General features: G+C 55.3%; 1 protein-coding gene across 2 annotated transcripts in view; it reads left to right on the top strand.

Annotated features, from left to right (window-relative positions):
• Positions 1-25,081, top strand: part of Ndst1 (N-deacetylase/N-sulfotransferase (heparan glucosaminyl) 1) — a gene marked incomplete in the record, with an annotated part of 61,786 nt that overhangs the window by 13,932 nt on the left and 22,773 nt on the right. The window contains 3 exon segments of one of the 2 annotated variants that reach the window (XM_013512250.1): positions 5,861-5,949; positions 16,281-17,168; positions 22,802-23,296. In XM_013512250.1, the coding sequence (XP_013367704.1) occupies positions 16,656-17,168; positions 22,802-23,296 (1,008 nt within the window). 2 annotated transcript variants of the gene reach the window in all.

Raw genomic sequence — 25,081 nt, 5'->3', positions numbered from 1 at the left:
GTCTGCTCAGGGCGCTGCAGAGGTCAGAAGCTGTGTCTGAACGGGGGAGGAGATTCTACTGAGCATCTGCTTTGTTCCAGGCTTTTTTCTAGCTGAACAGAACAGACACGGCTCCTGCTGTGGGCATGGGGCTGCCATGCTAGTGGTGGGCTAGAACCAACAAACCAACAGTATGCATGATCTAGGTTGTAGGAAGCACTCGGAAAAAAAATGAAGCTGGGTTGGAGATGGAAAGTGTGGCTGGAGGGCGTGGCTCTGCCAGCTGGGTGGGCATGGCTGCAGATTCTGGAAGGAACAGGGATCCACGGAAATCTGGGGAGAGCACTCCAGGTGGAAGGAGCACATACCCCGAGGCTGGAGGCAGGAGGGCGAGGGTGTGTACGAGGATGGCAGAGGTCGGGTGGCCCACGGGGAGAACATGACATGGGCAGAAGAGGCGGTGCCTCTGGGCCCATCAGGTCTTTGCTGCGTGAGTCTGAGTGCAGGGGGAGCTGGGCCCTGCAACCCAGGGCCGACTTGCTTTGCCTGTCAGTGTATAGAGGGTGGAGAGGGGACTGACGGTGGCAGAGGGGCTGCAGGGTGGCCCGCCCCAAGATGGCTGCATCACCAGATGAATGAGGACAGTAGTGGCTCAGGGTGGTGAGGGTCGGGTGGCACCAGGGCTCAGATTCTGGATTTATTCTGCAGGATGAGCCGACGGGATTTGCTGGTAGATTAGATGAGGGGTGTGAGAGGAAACAGTGTCACCCCAGGTTTCCGGGTGGGGAACTGGGAGGTCAGCCTTGCCGCCGCCGGAGCCCAGGAAGCAGGCCAGCAGGTTTGCGGAGGGAAATGGAGGTTTCGGGTGCGCTGGGCTGGGTTGAGGGCGCGTGCTGGGGCAGACGGTCCGGGCCCTTGTGCTGCAATAACTGCTGGGAGGAGGGTGCCCTGGAACCCTCCTCAGCTGTGAGTCTGTTCTGTGAAAATAAAGCTTCACCGCCCCTTTGCGTTCTTCCTTTTTCCCGCGAGCCTTCTGCTTCTCCCTTCTTTCTGGACAGAGGCAGAAGCGATCTGGGGACTCTGCATGTCACATCCCAGGGGAGTGGAGGAGGAGGCTGGCAGCCTCGGGCCTTGCCCTGGCCCTCCTGCCCGCGGAAGGGCTCTGTACTGCGGCTTCCTTTGCAGTGTTGAGCTGGTCCCCACGTTCAGAGGCTGGGGGGATGTTCATGGAGACACGTAGTGCAGTGGTTAAGAATCAGGGCTTGGAGTCAGGAAGGCGTGAGTGTGAATCCCTCCTCTGCCACTTGGCTGAGAGACTGGGGAAGTGACATGACCTCTGTGAGCCTGGATTTTCTCATCTGTAAAAATGGGCCACTCACAGTCCCTGCTTCCCAGGGTTACTGTGAGGGTCAAAGGAGTATTAAATACAGCCCTGTCTCGGTACTCAACTCCTTTGAAACTTGTTAAATTTGGTGCTCGATGCTTTTTTCTTTCAAATTAAGTTTATTGGTACGTCTTAGATACACATGACAAGGTACTCGATGCTTTTTGACATGAAAATTTTGTTCTGGTGCCTGTCATTTGTTTAGTTCTTGACCTGCAAGCTGGAACTTGTTGGTGTCGATTGCCTCATGACTGGCTGCTCTTTCCAGCCAGAACAACTTATTTGGTGCTAGTTGTCCCTTACTGTGCCTCCTGGAACCAATTTACCACTAGTACAGAGGTGCCACTGTGTTCAGAAAGCGCTGAGCAGAGGCCCTGGCACATAGCACACCCAGTAAGTAGAGGCTGGTAGGAACAATGGCCTATGTGGCCCATCAGGGCAAGGGGCTTGCCCAGGGGTGGTGGGAGCCATAGGCGGGTATGGAGCAGGTGCATGTTGGACATGTGGTTTGATGGGACAGCCATGAGCGCAGAGGCTTAGGCTGAGACCTCTTCAGAAGTCCTGGTGCTTCTACCTCCTGAGGGCTGGCCCTCACGGACTCCCTGCTCCTTCCCTTGCTGAGGGCCTTCCTTGACCTGGCCTGGCAGCCTCTGTCTCCCACAGGTCCCTTGGGCATGAAGGTAGTCATTTTCTTTACAGTCCCCTGTGGTCATCCCAGTGGTCAGCTCTGTGGAATGTGAGTGAGGGGCTTTGAGGAGTGGTGAGAGTGGTGGCACTGAACTAGCATACAGGGTTCTTGATCCAGGCCTGGTGGCACGTGCCTGTAGTCCCAGCTACTCTGGAGGTGAGGCAGGAAGATGTCTTGAGTCCAAGAGTGAAAGGCCAACCTGGGCAACATAGCAAGACCCTATTAAAAAAAAAAAGTAGCATATGGAATTGTGGGACAGGGCAGGGCCTGGAGTGGCATTCCACGGGGCACTTGGATGTGACTTGGACTCCTGGTCTGAGTCCAGGCTGAGTGGTGCCTGCTCCAGTGGAGCCGTGGAGAGGCTGACAATGGGCGGAATGTGGCCCCCTAAGGACCCACACTTCACTGGTGCCCAGGCATGCCAGCTGAGTCCTTCGCTGCTGCAAGCCTCTTTTCCAGCAGCTCAACTGTGCCAGGACAGCCAAGGACGTTTCAGAGTCCCTGGGGCTTGTGGTCAGAGCGTCACTGGGCATTGCTTGTTTTCCCAGGGTCCAAGGGCCTTTCAGGACAGCAGGGGCTCTGGAGATGTTCCAGGGACTTTCCTTAACAGCTGGGTAAATTGAGGCCCAGAGAAAGCAAGGCACTTGACCAAGGTCTCACCCGGCATCCCCTCCTGTCTGTCACCTCTTTCTGTTCCCATGTCCTCTGCTCAGACTCCTGGCCTACTGCCCAGACAGAGGTTTATACCAGCCTCCCTCTTGCAGGCTCCTGAGAGCTTTGTTTGCCCTCCTGTTATCGTAATCTTGCCATGCCCTGCCAGTTGTACGCACTACTTAATGTGTCTGGCCTCCTGTCCCCTTCCAATGGCTGCCTGAGGTGGAGCCTCCCAGACAGCTGTGCAGCACAGAGGTTTAGGCCGTAAGCTCTGGAGCCCAACTACGTGGGTTTGAATGCCAGCTCTGCCCCTTCCGAGCCTGGTGACCCTGGGCATGATGGCCCACCTTCCTGGGCCTCAGCATCCCCTATCTGTGCAGTGAAAGCAGTGGCAACACTAATTAACGGGATGATGGGGCCCAGTGCCTGAGAGCACATGTGAAGAGCTGGCGTGGAGCACACTCTCAGCTGGTGTCACGGTCACACGCACGTTGTCACAAAGTCCCGTCAGGACTGGTGGGAGTACCGGGGAGACGCACACCTGTGCAGGGCGGCAGAGGAGGTGGGCCCAGGTTCATTCTCACACAGCACCTCTCTGTGTGCCTTTTGAGGGGGTCATTCACCCCAGGGAATCCCTACTTTCCTTTTCCAAGAAAAGGGAAAGAAATCCCAACAATGCTTTTACAGAACTGTCATGTACCACCAAAGCACTCCTGTGAAAAAGTTTTGAGTGCGCAACGATTTACAAATGGCAGGTGGTGGCTGTCGTGTGCGGATGGCGACAAGGACGTTGTGACCACAGTGAGGAAAGGCTGGCTGGCTGTGGGCTGGTAGTGTGTGGAATGCCCAGCGCCCACACAGGCTTCCCAGCCCTGCCTGCTCCCAGCTGCCTTGCATATTGGCCCCAGCATTACGTGCTAGAAAATGTAGGAGGTGCAAAGACCCTGTGTATTTTCCAGGCCTGGTGGGTTTTGGGCTCTCAGCGGCTGATGCAATGGGATGTGGGGATTAAGAGCTAGAAGTTGCTGGATTGCATCTCCACTAAGTGTTTCCTAGGTTTGAGGTTGAACAAGTTGCCTAGCCTGCGTGAATCAGTTTCCACATTTGCAAAATGAGGCCCTGTTGATGTGGAGGCTGTGAAGTTAGCAAAGAGCCCAGCACCTGGTGTTCTGGGGTAGCTGTACACAGTGCTTTCTGCTGCAGGTGTGGTGGGTTGGGGGTGGGATTATGTGGAGCTGGGGCTGTTGTGCCCATTTCTGGGGATTTGCCAGAGGTCATTATGCTTCCTGCAGAGTCACCCAGCTCAGGAGTAGAAGCTCCATGAAATCATGTGGTGTGAATACAAACAAGGCCCCGAAAGGAGCGATGCTGCCTGATGTCACAGGCAGGTGAGTCGAGGGCTGGACTGAGGTCGAGGCAAGCGAGGTCTGTGGGCACAGTCCTCCGAAGGGTGCCACGCGGGCGTGCAGGCTGCACGGAGTGAGGACCTTCTTGGGGCTCCATCCCGGCCCTTCATGCTTACCCAGCGCAGTCCTGGTAATTGTCTGGTCTGGCACTGACCCGCGCACTGTTGAGGACACCTGGAGGCACCTCAGGAGCCTCACTGAGCCCTGGTCCCCTTCGTTAGTGGCCTGCTGAAGTAGGTCACCTGGCACTTCTTGCTATGTCTGCCCTGCAGCAGGCTGAGCTCTAGAGAAAGCTGGGGCCTCTGCCCACAGGGACCACCCGCCCCCCACCCCGAGCTGTGCCTGCTGGAAGTGTGCCCAGCCCCTCACACCCGAGGTATGAGCTGTGAGGTGTGCTGGCGGCAGGCTCTTGTCATGGTGACAAGCCCCAGCGGGGGGTGGGGGTGGGACACAGCTGCTTTCATGTGGCCCTGGGTGATGCCTCCTTGGTCTCAGCAGGTCGTGTGTTGTGCCCACCAGGTCTCTGGGAGATTAGGGGACTTCTGCAGCTCCGAACGCCTCCAAGCTTTCCCTCTCCTGTGTGCTAGCCCCCCACGGCCCCACTATCGCCATGGGGCCTGGATGCTTTTTAGTTTCCCGGGGCTTTGGTGTCTTCCAGAGCCAGCCGGTCTTGGGGAGTTCTGCGTCGATCTCCCCATCACCACTGCTGGGCCGGTTCACTGGTGGCTGTTCATCCCCGGAAGGGCTCCCAGGGGTTCACCTGTGGCTGCAGGACCCCAGGCCACCCTCATAATGTGAGTGAGAGGCCGGAAGCTCGGCCCAGCCTCCATCCCAGGCCCAGACATACAAACACCTTTTCTCCGCTGTTGCTGAGGTTGGGGCTGAGATTCTGCCGTTAGCAGAGGGCCTTCGCTTACTTTTGGCATCCTCTAAGGAGGCACACACCTTTTAGGGTGGACACTTGAAGGGTTTTTGCACAGAAGCACCCAGCCCTGGGAGACGGGAAACCTCCAGGCTGCCCTCGGCTGGCTTGTCCTTTTCCAGCTCACTGTGCGACCAGGGCTGAGTTGCCTCTCCTCTCTGGGCCTCAGCTTTGTAAAGTGTTTTTGGTTCTAGCATTTTGACAGCGGCACAGGCTCCAGTATGTTCTGCCCTTCCACCAGTCACCTTTCTTCCTCCTTTATGGGTGGGGCAAAGGGAAGGGCCTGACAGCTGACAGCTGGGGCTGAAAGCCAGTGTCACAGACACTTTGACCACCAGCTGGATCTTTAGGGGATATCAGTCTTCCTCTTCCTGGGAAAGGTGAGGAAACTGAGGCCTGGAGGGGAAGGGCCTTGCCTAGGGTCACATGGGACATCAGGCAGAGCTGGAGGCCCATTGTCCTCTTTGCCAAGGTGGGCTTTTTCACTCCTGGCTGCCACCTTTCTTAAGAGGGACCAGACGACCCACTGGCATGAGGGTTGGGGACATGCTTTCTCCTTGCCCATGGAGGGCACCTCCAAGTGGGGCCCTGCCTGCTGCGGGACCCCCAGGCCTGAGGCAGACTTAGGGGGAGGGCCTCCTGTCTGCACACAGGAGGTAGGGACTGGTGGCCCTGGCAAGGGAGGTGGTGAGGGTGGTGGAGGTTTCCAGGAATGGGGTTGGTGGCTGACGGTGCCCTAGGGCCACCTCCCTCCCTTCTGCCTTCCCTCCCTCCTAGGGAGGGGACTGGGCTGACAGTAATGCCATTTGTTCTGGCTCTGGGATTAGGTGCAGCCGTGTGAAGTGCGTGTGGATCCACTAAGAAGATAGCCAAGTGCAGAGGAGCCAAGCAGCCGCCTGGAGCTCCTGGGACACCGGTGGGTCTTGTCACTCTCTCCCTGGCTCCCCTTAGTCTGTCCTGGCTTCCCTGCCCCCCTGGCTACCTTCCCAAGCCCTCTGCCCTGTCCAGTCATCCCAGGTGTGTCTGATTGTGTGCACACTGTGTGTGCCTACCCATGCAGGAGACCTGTGGGTATGGCTGGCCTGGAGCTCGGTGCAGGGCTCAGCTGTAGTCAGGCCCAGAAGCCAGTTCCTCAAGCATCCCAGCTCCTGGCACTGCCCCAGGGTGGTGGCCCAGGCTGACCTGGCAGACTGTGGTGGGGAAAGAGGAGTGTGAAGGAAATGTCGGGTTCTGCAGCACCTCTTTGTGTACAGCTAGACCCATCCGCAAATCTGCCTGAGCCCAACAGGTTCCAGAGTGAAAGATCGCCTTCAGGGCCCTGAGGGAGACAGAATGACGAGTCCCAGGGTGTTTGGATGTGACATTTGTGGCTTCAGTCTTGTCTAGTCCAGGAGAGCCAGGGCTTGTCAAAGATGAGGGACTGCTGGAGCATTTCCATGTTCGTTATGTGGCTTTCAGTAGGGGCTGGTCTAAATTTGTGTGTCTGGGGACAGAGTCTGCTCGCAACCATCATCAGCTTCTGAGAAGGTTCTGTGACCCCCAGAAGGTCAGACTTCTGCTGTGGTCCGCACGTCTTGTGCAGCCGAGGAAGCAGAGGCACCGAAGAGGGAAGGTGCTGCTCCTCTGAGCAGTGCTGGAGCTGCTGAACCGTCTCCTCCTCTCTGTCAGCACCCTGTCCTCGGATCCCCACCACATGGAGGTGACATTGCCCGGTTGTTCAGAGCCTGTGCTAATGCTAATGCTCTGGAGTTTGGCTCAGCATCTGTGAGATAGAGGCCCCTTGTGGTCCTGCTTCTCAGAACCTCTTGGGACACCTGGCAGCCTGGAGCTGGCCATGTGGGAGCTTCGTACTGGGTGGCCCAGCTCCTCTGCAGGGCAGGCAGACGGGAGAAGCTCCAGACAACAATTATTTTTACTTCATTGGAAATAAATGACAAATAACTGAGGTAATGATGGGGAAGTGCTTGGTCTTGTGCCTGACATGCACCAAACCCATGAGGCTGCTGGTCACCATTGTCCCTGAGTCGTTCTGCCAGCTGAGATGGCCTGCTTCTGACTCTCTCCTGCCTCTGCCCCCTTAGCACAAGACCACCGACTGGGGCCTGGGGGCTGCCACCCCACCTTTCTCATGGAGGACCCCTCAGTGGGCAAGGTGAGGACCCTTGGGCTGAGGTCCTGCCTTTCTGGAGGGAGGTGCTGCTTTCTGCCTGTGTAAGCTTTGCTGGTGCGAGGCTCACCCGTCACTGGAGAAACCGGGCCTGCAGTCCCTGGCTGGGCGCCTAAGGAAGCAGCGTCCTGGCTGTGGACCTGGCCGAGGAGTGGCATGGGTGGGATGCGGGTACTGGGACCCTCTGGGGTAATGAGAGGGACTTCGAGGTGGGCTTGGAAAGGCCGTTCTCACTGACTTGCCCTCTCTGAGTCTCCTTGTCTGTGAGGAGCAGTTCCTTGTCACTGCGTGTGCGGTGGCACCACCTCTGGGGTGTGAGGATGAGGAAGGTAAAGCAGGAAAGTTTGTCCTTGGGCCCCGAGGGCAGCGGCCCGGCCCCTAGGCCACCCAGGTTGTTTGCGTGGTAAACCCTTTTTCTAGACCTGGTACAAATGTGTACTCAGCGCAGACAGTGTGGGGAGAAAGACCAGTTCTCAGCAAGTGGTGTCTAAGTTCCCAAGGCTTTCTTATGGGCCCTGCTGCCTGCCAGGACGCCCAGGACAGATTCTCAAGTTGAAAACTGTGGATTAAGCTGAGTTTCATGCCTGCTGATCAGTGGAGCATTTGTGACGCTGCTTCTAGGCGCTCTTATTAGCCACTGGTGGTGATGTTAAAATACACACAGAAGGGAGCCGAGAACAGGATGTGTAGGACACCTGGCAGTGGCAGCTATCTCAGGTGGACAGAGAGAGGAAGAGCCCAGCTCTGTGCTGAGGGTCCCAGTAACTCACCAGTCAATGCTGTGGATCTCAGTTCCTCACCTGTGAGGTGGGGAGAGTGTAGGTCGTGATGCTGCTGAGGGTGAAGTGACAGCCGTGACGTAGGCATACTGAGTCTGAGGAGTGGAAGTCACTGTTGTTGCTACGTTTAGCTTGGATACTCCCTGCTGCAGACTCAGGAAGGGGAAGGTCATTAGCCAGGGTGATGGCTCTGGCTCTGAGGACCTGCTGTGGGTGGGTGGTCGCCTGGCCTTGGAAGGTGTGCAGGAGGTGGGAGGCCAGGGTTTCCCTGAGACAGCTGCCGCTGGCCCTGGCCTGGGGAGGCAGAAGAGTGCTCCCCACAGGGGCTGGCAGAGTGCCACTCCCAGCCGAAACGGAGCGTGCAGGAACGTGGGCTGGGCTTCGGTGGCAGTGGGCAGACTGGCAGCTCAGTGCCTGGGGTTCTTTCCCATTCCTCTCTCCAGGCCTGTGTCCCCCTGTGCTCACTGCAGAGTGGACTGTGCTGTGACTCCCAGCCAGGCTCCTGCCAGTCCCTGCTGGTGGCAGCCCTGGTGGTGGTGTGATGGTGTGGGTGACAGGCAGGTGGCAGCTGGCCGTGGGCCAGGCCACACTGTGGGTGGTGTGGGTGGTGTGGGCGTGGGGTGGGCAGTGGGGGCACCGTGATACCATCAGAGAAGAGATTTACTTCTGCCCTCTCCGCATCCCAGGGGTATGATTGTGCTGAGAAGCTCCTGCACAGCTGGGAAGCAAATGTGGAGGGTTTTCTCTGCTGTGCGGGACGCGGTGGGTGGGGCAGGCTGTGGCAGGGTGACTGAGTGGGGTGTGGCTGGTGGTGGGTGGTGGTGTGACTGCTGGGGGTGTGGCAGGCTGGGAGGGGCAGGCTCAGCCACGGGGTGTGACTGGGTGGGTGCCTGTGGGTCTGGCAGTGCCTGCTCCCACCACTGCTCCTCACCAGGTTAGTTCCCTGCCCAAGCAAGCCCTGCTACCCATTGAGGTGCTTTTCGCACTGACCTCTCTCAGCCCTCCCCTCCTGCGCCTCCCAAAGCCTAGGCTGCCGGTGATGCCTCCTCCGAGCATGTCCATGTGGTGAGAGGGTGTGGCTTTGCCCTTGCATGTGTGTGTGCGTTAGTGTGTGCAAGTCCGTGGGCCGCATGGAGGCACTGTCAGGAATGACCCAGCCCGGAAGTGAAGCGTGCTGCGTGAACACTGGGCTGTGAAGGCTTCCCCCAGTCACCCTGCAGCAGCAGCGTCACACCAGACAGAAAAGCAAGATGCTCGAAGGTCTTTATAACCTGCTTTGTTTGAAGGTCTGGGTCACCACTGCTTGTTCAGGGCCTAGGGTTGTGCCGGGCACCTGGTAGAGCTTGATAAATAACAGGCTGAGGGAACGGGATGAATCATCTGGTTGTTGCCCGCTCCCAGGGTGAAGCAGACTCCTTCCTGGAGCTTGTCCTCTTCCTCACCTCCTCTGGCTTCAGCCCAACCTCCTGTCATTTCTTTCTGGACCACTGGGAATTTGATACATGGCCTTAGGTCAGTTCTTCCCTGAGCCTCCAGTTTTTTTTTTTGGTTTTGGTTTTTCTCCGGTACTAGGAACCGAACTCACAACCTTGCGCTTGCCAGGCAGGCGCTTTGCCGCTGAGCTAAATCCCCAGCCCCGAGCCTCCAGTTTTTAAATCTGTTAAATGGATAATTATTTTACTAGCCTAGATCATCTTCTGGTCTTGGCAGCTGTCCCTCCAGATAGATTAAGTAATGTAAACCGGTTGGGGAAACTGAGGCCCAGAGTAGTTAAGAAATTTGCACAGAGATGACAAGGTCAGTAAGTAATAGAGCTAGGGTTCAAGCTCGGGAAGGCAGACTCCAGTCTGAGCCTTAATTGGGATGCTATCAGCTGGCGGCTCTTGGGTTGTTGGGGTGAAATGGGATGAGCACACAGCCCTTGCCAGGAGCCTGCAGACACATAGTAGGTGCAAGTATGTGTGGGTTGGTTTATTGGGCACACTTCACCATTGGAGGCACAGCTAGCTCAGTCTTGTGCTTGCCTTCAGGGAGTTCTGGTCTCATTCCTGGAGCCTACCCATTCATCCAGGGCCCAAGCTGGACCCCTTCTCCAGCCCCAGTCTCTGGACAGCTTGCTGTATAAGAAGGCCCCCCTTGTGTTATGAGTCCCAAGAGGATTAGGGGGACCAGAGCACTTTTGGGTAGGGAGGTGAGGAAGGGAGTGACTTTCAAGTCTAGAGCAGTGGCCACAGTTACTGTGGCATTTCCCGGAAAGTGCAGCGTTGCCATGGTGTCTCCATGACAACCAGAGCATCTCATTCATTATCTCCAGCACCTTGGCAGGGAAAGTTGGGGCTGGGGCTGGGGCTATGGTTGGGAGAACAAGGTAGGAGACTGGCTGAGGGCTGGAGGCTTTGGTAGCTAAGGTCCACTTCATGCTCCCCAGCCAAGGGTCCCTTGCAAGCTCTGGAATACCCCCTCTTATGGGGTCTAGATTCAAATTTTAGTTGTCCCACTGGATAGCTTTGTGAATTTGGACAAATGACTTAACCTGCCTGAGTCTTATTTTCCTCACCTGTAAATGTGGATAATGACAGTATTAGTAAACTTAAACAAGATAAGACATGAAAAGTGCATAGTGCAGTGTCAGGCCTGTAGTAAATACTCAAGGTATGGCCTCAGTATATGATAATTATAATGCTATTTTTGTTGTTATATAGAAACTGTTGGGTTTCATGGAGGAGGAAAAGAATAAACTCAGACTTACTTGAATCAGCCTGGCAATTGTGAGGTCCTGAGTTCAATTCTTGGTACGTAAAAACAAACAAATAAAACCATCAAACTTTCTTGAATCAATATTTAGTGGTTTCCTGCCAGGTGTGATGGTTCGCATCTGTAATCCTAGCACTTGGGAGGCTGAGGCAAGAGAATTTCATGCTTGAAGCCAGCCTGGGCTACACAGCAAATTCAAGACTGCATAGTGAGACCTTGTTTCAAAAAACAAAACAAAAAAAGCTAGGCCTGGGAGCACATACCTGTAATTCCAGCACTCTGGGAAGCTGAGACAGGAGGAAGAAAGTTTGAACACAGCATGGGCAACTTGTATGACTTAGTGAGATCCTGTCTCAAAATAAAAAATAAAAAGGATCAGGATGTAGCTCAGTGTGAAGGACCTGGGCTTTCCTTTTTAAACCATTCCCTTTTTAAAGAGAAGTTAGAAGTGCTGACTTCTATGTAAAATCTGATCCCCAGTTATACACACGCATGTACACACACACACACACACACACACACACACACGAGTAGTTTCCTTATGGCTCTCTGCGTGGAGCCTTCTCCTTATCTGTAAAGTGGGAATAATAACAGGTGCTCAAATCCCAAGTTCTCTGTAAAAACCTGGCTCTTGGGGAGTGAGAGCTTCCACAAGGACTCAGACTCGCCCGCTGCCCTTAGGGGCACCCAAGACTTAAGGGCCAAGAAGAAAGCAAAGCTGTGTTTGCCGAGGACCTGTGCAGGATAGGGTCTATCTGTGTAGTGCAGAGCTGGTAAGTCCTGGTCCTGCCCTGGGGGTTTGGCAGCCTTGGGAGACATCTGTGCGGAGGCTGAGGTTGAAGGGTGGGTGGTGCCGGGCGGGGTGCAAGTGGGGGAAGCGGTGACTGTGGGCTGGAGAATATGTGGCTCGTGAGGCAGACACTGTGTGCATCTTAGCTGATGTGAGCTTGGTATCACTAGATTACAGTTCAGGCTGGCCTTGAATTCAAAGTGACCTTCCAGCCTCAGCTTCCCAAGTGCTGGGATTATAGGCTTGTGCCACCACGCCAGGCCAACCATGCCCTTTTTATTTTAATTAATTAATTAATTAGTTAATTTTTTGTCATTTTGGAGACACGGTCTAGCTATGCAGTTCAGGCTGGCCTTGAGCTCACTTTGTAGCCTAGGCTGGTCTCGCACTCGCAATGATCCACCTGCCTCAGCCTCCCAAGTGCTGGGATTACAGGTGTGCGCCACCACTCCAGGCCAACCATTCCCTTTTTAAAGAGAAGTTAGAAGTGCTGACTTGTATGTAAAATCAGATTTTAACATGTTAGCTAACTCCAGATTAGAGGAAAGCGTTGTATGAGCCAAAGAGCACACATCTGCCCTAGGGGCCTGGTTCCCAGCTCCGGGCTGCTCGTGGGGTGGGCGGGAGCCCGGAGCACTGGGCCTTGGGGGCAGGATGGGTGGTGGCTGGACATGACTTCAGAGAGGTGAGGAGGACACTGGATCTGGATGGGGAAGGATGCGTAAGTGTCCCAGCGGGTTGGGGGAGGCATTCTTGGCAATGGGAACCCCATTAGCAAAGCCCTAGATGCTTGACCACGATGGATGACTGGCTGGATGAGGCTGTGGGTTACGGAAAAGGGCTGGTGATTATGATGTCAGCACGCCCGGGGCAGTAAGGGCACTGAGGCCCCAGCTCCAGCTGTGCTAGGGGGCTCCAGGGGGATTGGAAGCCCCCAGCTCTTTACCCCTCGGGCCGAGCCGCAGGGGCTCTGGAATGCAGCGGGGTAGAAAGGCTTGAGCGCTGGCAGTGGGCCTCTGAGTGGGTGGCAGGGAAGCTTACTGAGGCCCACTTGCCAGCAAGCTGGGTGGTCAGCGCTTTGTTTTCAGAGCAGTGGCTCTCCCCTTCCCCAGGACATTTGGCTTTCTCTGGGGGCTGGGGCTGCCTTACTTTCCCTGTGACCTGGGTTTTGCCAGGGCCTTATCCCAGTCCCCCAGGAAGGCCTCGGCCTCCTCCAGAGATGGGATTCTTCAGATGTGTGGTGAGAGGAGCCAGCAGTGGCAGCTGAGGCTGCTTGCTCCACGCACAGAGCAAGCACGAAGCGCCCTCCCACCTCGCTCTCCCTCCCTGAAATCAGGGCGCTCACCTCTGCCGAATTCCTGGGCTGCCAGGGACTTGAGCCAGAGAGATGAGCTCCAGAGTGCTTTGTGCGAGAAGTTATTGTCCATATTGAGAAATGTTGTTGTGAGTACGTTAAATAAGCAACAGGCGTGCATCAGGACAGCGGCAGACAGAGCCTTGGTGCGTGTGCCAGGTGTGTGGTGGAGCGTTTCACACGGCGGCTCATTCAGTTCTCACAGCCTTGGGAAGTAGGTAAAATTGTACTGTTTTACAAAATGGAAAACTGAGGCACTCAGAAGTAACTTGCCCAAGGTTATGTTGCTACTAGGTAGAACTTGGGTTTGAACTGAAGCCACCTGACTCCAGTGTGTTGTAGGTCAGTGGTGGTGAACCTATGGCACGGATATTTTTCTTTTAAGACAAAAGACATTAATGTGTGAGTTGTTTTATTCTAAACCAACATCTCAGGTTTAATTGCAGTATTGGCACTTTGTGCTAAATGAGCTTGGGGTTGCAGTTTGGGCCCTTGTGTCTAAAAGGTTCGCCATCACTGCTGTAGGACTTCTGGTCCAGTCTGTCTGGGGCATGGGATCTGGATTCCTTGACAGTGTTACATTTCCCAGTATATGAGTAAGTGGGGCATGTGTACTTATACGCACATATGCATATATATATTAAGTTTATATTTTTAAAGCAGTTTTAGGGTCACAGCAAAACTGACAGGAAATTACAGAGATTTCCCATGTTGTATATGTGAACCCCTCCATCCCCATTTTCAGCATCCTCACTCGAGCGTCATCCCCACCAGTTGGTGAAGCTGCATAGACACATGGTTCTCACACAGAGCTCATGGTTTATAGTCGGTTCACTCTTGATATTGCGCGTTCGCTGGATGTGGACAGGCGTATGACATGGAGCCGTGGTTTTAGTACCCCGTGCAGTGGTCTCGCTCTGCTGAGCATCCTCTGGGCTCTGCCTGTTCATCCTTTCAGCCCCGGCCTTGGCAACCATGTGCGTGTTTTACTGTGCATATTTTCTGTATTGAAAATGTCAAACTCCCACAGGGGTCTTTGACCCTCAGATGCCTGGGACTGTCTGGATTGCATCATTTATGTGCTGAAAGGCTGTTAATGTGATAGAGGGCCAGGGACTGCAGCATTCAGGGGCTCCCCCCATTCCCTGGGGTTGGGTGGCCAATGTGGGCAGGGCAGCATGGGGCATCCCTACCTCCCCACCCATTGTACTTCTGTCCTGGCCCCAGGCCACGGGGTGGGGCTTGGCTGTGGCGGCAGGCAGCCCTTATCGGTGGTAAATAGGACACCCTGTGTGCACTGGGCATAAACAAGAACAGTCAGTCCAGTCTTTCTGGCTGTCAGGACACCTGCCCTCCCTTGCCTTGCTCTCACCTAGAATGCAGGGAGTCCCTGGAAAGCGCCACACACTCCCTTATCTGCAGGCCATGGCATGCACCATTCTCTCTGACCCTGGCCAGCCCCATTTCTGCTGAGCTCACTCAGGTGCCACCTCTTCCAGGAAACTTCTGCAGTGCCCCCTCCCGCTCCAGAGCGGTTCAGTACCTAAGACACCTTTCCTTCCCCACCTGCCACACTCACCTCCTTGCACTGTAGGGGCTTGCTGTCCCGGCTGCCTGTGCTCCCCCAGGTTTCCTCCGGCATGTAGTAAAGCCTGCAGGGAGGAGCATCGGAGGTAGAAGAGCACCCAGAGGCCATCTGGCCAAGTCCGCTGTAACAGGCAGGAACCCCAGAGCAGAAGAGGCTGCACTGAGGGTCACACAGCGATTCCTGGTGCAGCTAGGACCAAACCTGCCGTCCGGCTCCTTTCTTCATTTCATGAACAAAGGCAGAAGGTGAAAATCATCCAGAGATAGTCAGTGTTAGCAACAGTTTTCATTTTATTTTTTCATATTTAGTCCCACTTTCTGGACTGTGTATAAAAATATTTAACACAAGCACAACCATACATACAAACTGTTTTATAGATGTTTTCCACTTCAACAATGTATATGGTGAATGTCAATAAATGTCCTTTTGCAGCATAACTGTGAATGGCTACCCAGGCTACTCAGGACTGCATCATATACTTGCACTGTAATCTCTAAAGACAATCCGCCCCTTGTTGGGCATTTGTTACTGTAAGCCTCAATGGGATTCATATTCCTGTGGGGGATATTTTACACACTTCTGCAGTGACTGCCTCTACTGTGAACTCCTGGAAATGCAACTGTTGGGGGTCTGGCATGCTGTCGTACAGTTTGGGGGCTGGGAGGGACATCAGGGATCGTCACCTCCAGGGCCACGTGCATGTCTGTCTTCCTGCTGTGGCTGTCTAGGTCCTGCACTTCCATCCTGGTGTGGGGAGCACTCCTGCTAGCTCTCGGTGGCTGTGATCCTTAGAAGGCTGCCCATTGGATTGCTGGGAAATCTCACTTTCTGGCTTTGAATTGTGCTTGAGTGTATTTGGGTTGCTGCTGGGGGCAAGGGAATTGGGACCTTTGACAGTATCTGTGGGTCTCAGTTAACTTGCCATTGAGATGGGTGCAGGGGCATGGCCTGGGCATGGCCTGGGCATGGCCTGGGCATGGGGTACAGGCTGCTGGAAGAGTTCTGGCTGCCTGAGTAAACAGAGGCTCAGTGAGCAGAGCCTCCTCACCTGTCCCTTGCAGTCAGTCCAGGACCTTGCGAGGATTGGTCAGCTGATGTCCAGGGTTACCCTCTGTACCTGTAGCGTGTACCCCAGGCGCGACAGAGGCATGCTTGATCCGGAGTAAGTGGTGACAGCAGCCATTTCTGAATGTTTCTTGTGCCACTTTCCTTAGGCTCGTTTACCCAGGCATCCCGCAGCCACAGCCCTGAGCAGGGTTACAGATGAGTGTCCCATGCAGGAAAGGTGCTGAGGCCTCGGGTGGCCAAGGCAGGGTGCCTCAAAGCCCTGGGCTGGAACCCTGCCGTGCCTGCTTCTCGGGGAGGCTCGATGTTTTCCCCTGTTGGATGGGGCTGCTTGGGTCATTCAGAGATCAGTGGGCAGGGAAGAGCAGGATGTGATGTTGGTCTTGATTTAGAATTCCACCTCTTGCTCCTAGGTCTCGAAAGTGTTTAGTGTCGTACTTTATCTTTCCTGCTTCTGAATTTTTCTTGGCCCAGTTTTGGGCTCTGATGATATGAAAAAATAACAGGCACCACTGTAGATGCCTAAGGGGTTATGGACTTGATCGTTCACCCGCTTGTGAGGTGGGTACTGTTAACTGTTGGCCCCAGTCCAGTCATGAGGAAACTGAGGCTCAGGGAGATTACAGAGCTTGCTTGCCTCAACATGATGCCATGAGGTCGGGCAGCGGCCCGTGAGCTCGGGCTGCCTCCTGAGGACCTGAGTCAGCTGCCCCCGAAGCCCACACTGACTCTCTGCTCTTCTCTCCACAGCCCCGTGGCCCTCCTGTGTGAGTGGCATGCGGCATCCTTTGACTGGCCCTGTGTCCTCTGGCCTGCTGCCCAGCACCCCCAGGAGGCCCTGACGCCCTGGGGCACTTCTGCTCTGCGCAGGACCACGTGGGGGTTTGCCATGGTGACATAAAGGGGCGCAGAGGAAGGAAGGAGCAAGACCAGCCTGCAGACTGCGCCCCTGGCAGGGAGGAAGGCCGGGGCCCGGATCCTCCACTCCCACTGCCCACTGAGGGCTTCGCTTCCTAAGTCTCTGTGAATTTCTTGGTCAGTGGACAGCTCTTGCATCTCCTGCGTGGGGCCTTGGGGTGGCCAGGGCAGGCCAGGCCTCCGGTGGCTGAGGTCTCGGGGGCCAGGATGCCTGCCCTGGCGTGCCTCCGGAGGCTGTGTCGGCACGTGTCCCCACAGGCTGTCCTTTTTCTGCTGTTCATCTTCTGCTTGTTCAGTGTTTTCGTCTCGGCCTACTACTTGTATGGCTGGAAGCGGGGCCTGGAGCCCTCGGTGGACGCCCCTGAGTCCGACTGCGGGGACCCGCCGCCTGTGGCCCCCAGCCGCCTGCTGCCGCTGAAGCCTGTGCAGCCGGTTACCCCTTCTCGCACAGACCCGCTGGTCCTGGTGTTCGTAGAGAGCCTCTACTCGCAGCTGGGCCAGGAGGTGGTGGCCATCCTGGAGTCCAGCCGCTTCAAGTACCGCACGGAGATCGCGCCGGGCAAGGGGGACATGCCCACGCTCACCGACAAGGGCCGCGGCCGCTTTGCCCTCGTCATCTACGAGAACATCCTCAAATACGTCAACCTGGACGCCTGGAACCGGGAGCTCCTGGACAAGTACTGCGTGGCCTACGGGGTGGGCATCATCGGCTTCTTCAAGGTATGCAGGAAGGCGTGTTCTGCTAGGGGCCCTTGAAACCTATCATGGCAGTCCTTCCAAGGGAGGGGGTGCATCCCCATTTTACAGAGGAGCAAAGGCTCAGAGGATTGAATTCTATATCCAAGACTGTGCAGCCTTCTAAGTGGGGAGCTGAGGTTTGAACCCAGACATAGGGGGCGGGGCCCTCTACCCCATGTTCTCCCTCCTGCCTGCAGTGGGCTGTGGAGCTCATGCCCCTTCCAAACTAGAGCCATTTTGCACTGAGAAAGAGAGGAGGAAGAAATCCCAGTGGGTAGGTGAGGACCTGCTCTGGGCCCTGTGGGGCTCCCCGGGCAGTTGGCAGGATTGGGGTCCCTGCTGAACGGCTGTCATGGGGGATCTCTCTTTGAGGAGGGGTGGTCAGGCACAGTGCATGCGGGGTCCCAAGGCTGTGGTCAGGCATGATGAAGGCAGGTACTAGCAGGGACTGTAGTCGGGTGCTTTGGGGGACGTTTAGTCCTTTGTTCAGCAAACGTGCGCTGAGCACGTAGAGTGTTCCAGGTCCTGTGCTCGGCACTGGGGCATGGCGGGAACCAAAATGGACAAAGCCCTCGGGGAGCTCTCATGGAGCAGACATTTGTGTGTGGTAGGGTGGGTGACAGGCACCAAACAAGTAAACACAGGATGCAGGGCACTTGTCCCACATGGCGATGAGTGCAAGAGGAAGCAGAGCGGGCGTGGGCACGAAGGGTAGTGGGAGGGTGGCACTGTCTTCGATAGCCAGCTGTGGAAGTTCTCTTTGACAGAACGATCTGAAGGAAGTGAGGGGAGGAGTGGCACGGCTTTCTGTTTAAAGAGCCCTGCACTCAGAAGGGACAGGGAGTGCGCAGGGCTCTTGCTCGGTGTGCGTGAGGAGGAGGACAAGGAGCGTCCGCTTCCTGGCACCTTGTGCGCGGTGCTGGGAGGCGCTGGTCTGGGGGAAGGTTCCTGACACGCTCTGTCACACGGTAATGCGGCAGGAGGCTCTGCCCCTCAGACGTGTTGTGAGCCAGGAGATCGCAGCCTTTAGAAGTCCTGTGCTGGAGCAGCCTGGCGAGGTTGGTTCCCCACCTGACTTGATCTCTTTCACAGAGCACCCTCTGGGGAGCACTGGCCTGGTTTATGGCTTTACAGAAGCATAAGTCGGTCTTTCTCCATTGTCTGGTTGGTTTTTTTCCCTTTCCTCCTGGATTCTGTACCCTTTCCTGCCATGAACTTCATTAAGTTTGGTTCAGAGCCCCAGGCCTGAAAATTGTCAGAATGACCGACATTTATTGAGAGCTTGCTCAGTGCACTGTGCGCTGCCTACATGCGCTATGTGAATTAGCTCACTTCCTGGTAATGAGCCAGTCTCTGAGGCAGGTGGTAGCACCCTGATTTAAGAGGGAAGGAAACTGAGGCATGGAGAGGTGCCTCTGAGTGTTCTCCGGGAATCGAGTGTGCACAGCTTGACTCCAGAGGCCGCTGTGTGGTGAGTCCTGAGGCTGCACCATTTATTTAATAGGAATCTGCAGCAGAGGCCCCAGCAGAGGGACCACGCAGAAGGTGGCGGCAGTGAAAGGGGATATTGGGCAGCTGGTACGAAAACTTGGACCCCAGCTCTGCTGGGAGGCCCAGTGAGGGGCAGGGAACACTCCCCAAGGGATTTTTGTCCCCTTCCTGCCCAGCTGCATAAGGCGGCCCCCACCCCCTTGGTTTTGAGCAGAGCCTTTGTTTTTTGGCTGAAACGTGTGCCCCCTGGTGGCTGGGTGCATGTCCGCTCTTTCTGCACCTTTTGTTGCGGTGCTGTGCCCGGCGCTTGCCCAGCATCGCCTGTGGCTGGCAGGGCTCTGGAGATGCTCGGCTCCCTTCCCACCACAGCTGGATGCCAGGGCAGCGTGGCCGCAGGAGTGTAACCCTCCAGGCCCTGGGTCCGGTCTTCCTGACGCTCAGAAGTTGCATGAACTGGGACAGGCTGTGCAAACCCCTGCGTAAAGTGGGGCCAGTTACAGCTCTGCGCCCCTGGGCTTGGTTGGAGATGAAACAAGACTGTGGATGGGAGGCGCTGAGCACAATGCCTGGTCCCCCGAACCACTCAGTAAGTGGCAGCTGACAGGAGTTGTGTTTTTTTGAGCTGGTCTCACAGTGTATCCCTGACGCGCCTTGAACTCATAGTGATCCTCTTGCCTCAGCTTCCAGAGTGCTAGAATTACAGGTGCACCAGCATGCCTGCCTCTCAGGAGATTCGATCATCCCCTCGCGCAGCAAAAGTGGAGGTAGCGCTTTGTCAGTCTTGTGACTCTGGGGAGTGTGTACCCCTTTGAGGCCTGGAGGGTGGGAACTGGGGCCTCCTCATCCACAGCCCTAGCTCCTGGCAGTGTCATTCCTCAGCCTGCCACTCTGGGTGGCCGGGTCTGAGCACAGCCTGGCAGAGGTCTGGTGCGGCTCCTTGCCCTCTGCCGTGAGCGCCTGGGCTGTGCCAGACACCCAGCTCCTTGCCCTGCAGGTGTTACCCTGTTTAATTTCCGCAGCTACCTTGTGAAGTAGAGATGTTATTTTCTGATAAGGACCTGATGTCCAAAAAGGATTTAGCAGAATGACGCTGCTGAGCCATGATTTGATAACCAGGCTCGTTGTCTCTAGCCCAGCTGTGGAAGGCCATGGAAGACAGAGCAGAGTGGCCTGGGGGGACCCGAGGCCCAGGGCGGGGAGGGGGCGGTCCACATAGGGCCCAGCTGGTTGACAGCGCAGACTGTGCTGGACCCTCGACTCCCATTCCAGCTCAGAGGTCTTCCTTCCTCTGCCTGGGTCGCCCCATCAGAAGAGCGGTCCTCACTCCAGTCTGTCCTGCCCGGCCTCTCCGCCCCGTCCCTGGCTGCCCCTCCCGCTGCCCACTGGATACCTCTCAGTGACTTGGCGTTCTCCCTTCCTTGATGTCTGGGCGGCTGGCTGAGCCGCCGGCACCTGGCAGCCAGTTCAGGATCGGGACTTTGAAATGGGATCCCTCAGCGCTTGCGGTCCAGCGTGCCTTCCCAGGCCTCGGCGGGTGATGGACAGGGCCCGAGGTGTCTCTGGCCCCGACTTGGCCCACGCAGTTGCCGCCTTTGTCCAGCGCTGTCCTGGCTCGCGGGGAGCCTGCCGCGGAAGGAGGCGACTGGGCGGGGGTGTTGGCAGGTTCCCCTCCTATGTGCGGGCTCCGTGTGGGCTCCTGACCGTGTTTACAAGGCACGGCCCTGCAGAGGCCTTGTGGAGTCAGAAGGAACCCTGTTTGTGGAGACTTGTGAAAGGCGCCCTGCTGAGCAGGTGGCCTGGTGCTGGGGCACGGGCTGCGCTGGGACTTTACTCCCACTCCGCCCGGCAGTGTGCCCGGGTGCACTACCCCGCCGCGAGCCCGGTGGTGTCCTGCACATAACCCCTCTCCTGAATCATTCCCCGCCCTTTCTCTCCTCTAGCTTTGTCCCAACCCACTGATTCTCCACACAGCAGCCCCATCGATCTTTTCAGCATGTAAACTAGGACCTGTCAGCCCTGACCTGGTACCCTTTGATAGAGTCTTTGCTGGCTTCCTGCTACCACTTCAAGCCTCCAGGCTTCTGTAGGTCTTTCTGCCTCATCTCCTCTTAATCACTCTGCTGGCTTCTTGGTATTCTCTGATCTTACTGAGCACTCTCCTACCACAGGGCCTTTGCACTTGCTGTTTTGGGAACCTGGTCTCTCTTTGTCTGCTAGTTAATTACTCATTAGCTCCAAGCCCTTTTTCCCAGCGGGCCTTCTCAGCCAGCTTACTGTGTCCAGGAAGCAGCTGCCGTTAGCTGTGGACCCCTCCACATAGCATGTGTTACACTGAAGTTTTATGTTCATTCCTGTGGTTTTTGGTGGATATCTCTCCTCCTTGCATTACTCTTAAGGTTCATGGGGCAGGGACCTCATCTGGTTTTTGTCACCGTATACACTGTGCACACTGTTTTTCTCACTGTATTTTGCTGTGTGCTTTATGCATTTTCCCACACAATGAATACAGTAGCTGTGGAATGAACAGAGCCAGGTACTGGCTATTTCGCTTTTATTTTTAAATAAATCCAGTTGGTCATCAAGCAGGAGGGCTGGAGCTTCTCTGGCCTGCACTAGGCCCTGGCCCTGGGTTGGTCTTTAGCACTGCAAAGCAGAAGAAATCAGAGAAACAAAAAATGAAACCAAAACTGTTTGTGGGCTCCCAATGGGGTCGAGGCTCCTGAGCTCCAGAGGCGGCAGCAGCGTAGCCTGAGCGGGGAACAGTAACCCCTGTGCCCCGGGGCTGGCAGGCTGGTGGGAGAGACCCTGAGCAGTCACTGCCTCCACTGCGGTGAGGTTGCAGCTGACTTAAAATTTAATGTGGTCCCTCGGAGGCTGGTGCAGAGAAGAGGGTTTTGTGTTGGGTTTTAAAGAATGAGCAGGAGTCTGCTAGGCCAGGAAGACAGAATGAAATTAGCATGGGAGGGGCTGGGGATTTAGCTCAGCGGCAAAAGCGCCTGCCTGGCAAGCGCAAGGTCGTGAGTTCGGTTCCTGGTACCGGAGAAAAACCAAAAAAAAAAAAGAAAATAGCATGGGAACAAGGACCGATGGCGTGCTCTGCAGAGAGCGGCTGGAGGAAGAGGGAGGGTGTGAGCTGCAGGGGCGTGAGGCCAGGCAAGCTGAGCCGGGGGTGCTGGGTGTCATCTGCAGGCTGCCAGGAGGCCCTGGAAGAAGCGGGGTTGGGAGGGTCTGGTAGCTGGAACCCTGAGAGGGTGGCCTCTGGGGTCCTGGGGTCAGTGCCTTTGCTTCCCACTCCAGAAGGGGCTTCCTCATTGATCCCTACATTGTATCCATGCAAGACTTCTAAAAAGAGCAGTAGAGTAGCTCTGCAGGGGTTCAAGGCCTAGCAATGGTGTGTGCCCACAGAGATTCTTCCTGCAGAAAAGGCCCTGTGGCCAAAGCCCGTCTGGAAACTCCAGGCCACTGAGCATGGTGCTTGGGCCTAGACGCCGGGCCAGACCACCTGGCCTTCAACGCGGTGCACTGCGCCTTGAAGGGCCGTGCTCGGGGCCGTTATGCCTGGTCTCCAAGCTGGCCTATGAAGTGGGTCCCAAGGCTGAGGGGAGGACTGGGTGTGCACACGCTCATGCATCAGGCCCTGTGCCGAACACTTCACCAGTGCTAACCTCGATCCTCCTCCACCCTGGAGGTGCGTCCTGGGATTGGGCACATTTTACAGCAGAGTTAGCTGAGGCCCAAACAGGTGAGATAACTTGCTGAAGACCAGGCCGCCTGGTATCAACTGCTTTCGACTACTAGACTTTTCTGGGCCTGACTTAGTTTCTCCAAGCCTCAGTCTCCTTGTCTGTAAGATGGGTGTGATAACATCTCTATTGTGGGGTTGCTGGGAGGATTAACAGCATTCCTGCATGCCAAGTATGTGGACCCACTGCCAGGCTTGGCAAGTGAGTCACGCAGAGTTGCTGATGCATTACTGTGGGGGCGCGTGGGACGGGGCAGGGTATGGTGAGCTGCGGATACTGTGGATGTTGTTGACATCACTGGTGTTGGTCCCCATCTAAGATCCCAAGTGCCTTGGAGTTGCAGATCTCACGCGCTGTTCCCCTGTCCCCTGCCGACTGCAGGCCAACGAGAACAGCCTGCTGAGCGCACAGCTCAAGGGCTTCCCCCTGTTCCTGCACTCGAACCTGGGCCTGAAGGACTGCAGCATCAACCCCAAGTCCCCGCTGCTCTACGTGACGCGGCCCAGCGAGGTGGAGAAGGGCGTGCTGCCCGGCGAGGACTGGACCGTGTTCCAGTCCAACCACTCCACCTACGAGCCGGTGCTGCTGGCCAAGACACGCTCGTCCGAGTCCATCCCGCACCTGGGAGCCGACGCCGGGCTGCACGCCGCGCTGCACGCCACGGTAGTGCAGGACCTGGGCCTCCACGATGGCATCCAGCGGGTGCTGTTCGGCAATAACCTCAACTTCTGGCTGCACAAACTCGTCTTTGTGGACGCTGTGGCTTTCCTCACTGGGAAGCGCCTGTCACTGCCTTTGGACCGCTACATCCTGGTGGACATCGACGACATCTTTGTGGGCAAGGAGGGGACCCGCATGAAGGTGGAGGACGTGAAGGTAAGGCTGGCTGCAGGGCTGCAGCGCTGTGTGTGTTCCTTTGCGGTCTGCCCTGTCTGCCATGCCCGTGCTGTCAGTTATTCATAGCACGGCTTCATCTGCCACCCTGGACACTGAGTTTTTGTTAGTGTTCTTACTAGGAGCAAGTGTCATTTATTCTTTATTTATTTATTTATGTTTTTGCTTTTTGAGACAAGGTCTTCCTATGCAGTTCAGGCTAGCGTTGAGCTCACTTTGTAGCGTAGGCTGGCCTCGAACTCATAACAATCCTCCTGCCTCAGCCTCCCGAGTGCTGGAATTACAGGCGTGCGCCACCATGCCTGGCTGAGCAAGTGTCATTTAAATTTGTGTGTGTGTGTGTGTGTTCAGTGCTAGGGATTAAGCCCAGAGCCTCTCACATGCTAGAAAAGTACTCTTACCACTGAGCTATATCTCTAGGCCTTTTTTCTTTTATCTTTTTATTTTTTTTGAGACAAGGTCTTGCTCTGAACTCACTCGGAGCTTAGGCTGGCATCGAACTCAAAATGATCCTCCTGCTTCAGCCTCCCAAGTGCTGGGATTACAGGCATGTGCCACTATGCCCAGCTATTTATTTATTTTGAGATAAGGTCTCACTATGTAGTCCAGGCTGGTCTTGAACTCGTGGCAGTCCTCCTGCCTCAGCTTCCTGAGTATTGGGATTGTAGGCACTACGCCTGGCATTACTTTTTATATTTTGAGACAGGGAACTGGGATGTTGTGAAGAACATTTGTAATCTCAGCACTATGGGAGGCTGAGGCAGGAGGATTACAAATTCAGGCCCATCCTGGGTACCTCAGAGATTTAGCAAGACCCAATCTAAAAAAAAAAAAAAAATTTGAGAGGGTCTCAGTTGCCCAGGTGGCCTTGAACTTGTGATCTTCCTCTTGCCTTAGCTTCCCTAGTAGCTGGGATTGCAGGCATGTGCCATTGTCCTTAGCTTATTTAAATTTTTGTTGAAGTATTAAATATAGAGGAATTTTACACCTGGGGCGTGGAGTTCGAGTGTACATCTATGGAGGTGGACACCCACTCACCTAAACCTAGAAGTGGAAACTGCCTTTTAATCTAGATATAATATTTAACTCTTAAAAATATTTATATCAGCTGGATGTGATGGTGCACGTCTGTAATTCCAGCATGTGGGAGGCTGAGGCAGGTGGATCGCTGCAAGTTTGAGGCCATCCAGGGCTACTTAGTGAGTTCAAGGCCACCCTGCACTACAAAGTGATCCTGTCTCATAAAACAAATAAACACAAATTTTATATCAGTATCAAAGCTTCTGCAGACTTTTAAAAACGAAAATGCACTTAAACCACACATGGGGCATGTTTTAGCTGAGGTATCTATAGATGGTGTAATGCATGTGTTGAATCCAGAAAGTGTTTACCAAACAAAACTGTATGTAGAAGCACTTTGTGAGCCACAAGATCTTACACACATGGAAATGAATGATCACCAAGAAAGAGAAGCTGCAAAGGAAGACCCCTGAGCAATCTTTAAAACGGTCTTCATCTATTCATTATTACCAAGCTGTTTGTAAGGAACACAGCATCCTCGTGGAATGGGAATCAGTATGGTTGCCACGAACAGAGGGGCAACCACAACAATAAATCCAATGAAAACAAAACAGGGGATTAAATTCTCGAGCGACACTGGTGCCTGCTGCCCGGGTGTCCTCTCTTACAGGAGATTAGCGAGTGTTAGAGACATATTAGCGCCAACCCAAGACTTCTCTTTGATGCACGCAGGCGGCTTTAGAAAGA

This window comes from Chinchilla lanigera, unplaced genomic scaffold, assembly GCF_000276665.1.
Source record: "Chinchilla lanigera isolate Chin_1 unplaced genomic scaffold, ChiLan1.0 scaffold00014, whole genome shotgun sequence".
Taxonomy (NCBI): domain Eukaryota; kingdom Metazoa; phylum Chordata; class Mammalia; order Rodentia; family Chinchillidae; genus Chinchilla; species Chinchilla lanigera.
Note: the sequence above shows the minus strand (reverse complement) of the source record. Positions and strands in the feature narration are given on the sequence as shown.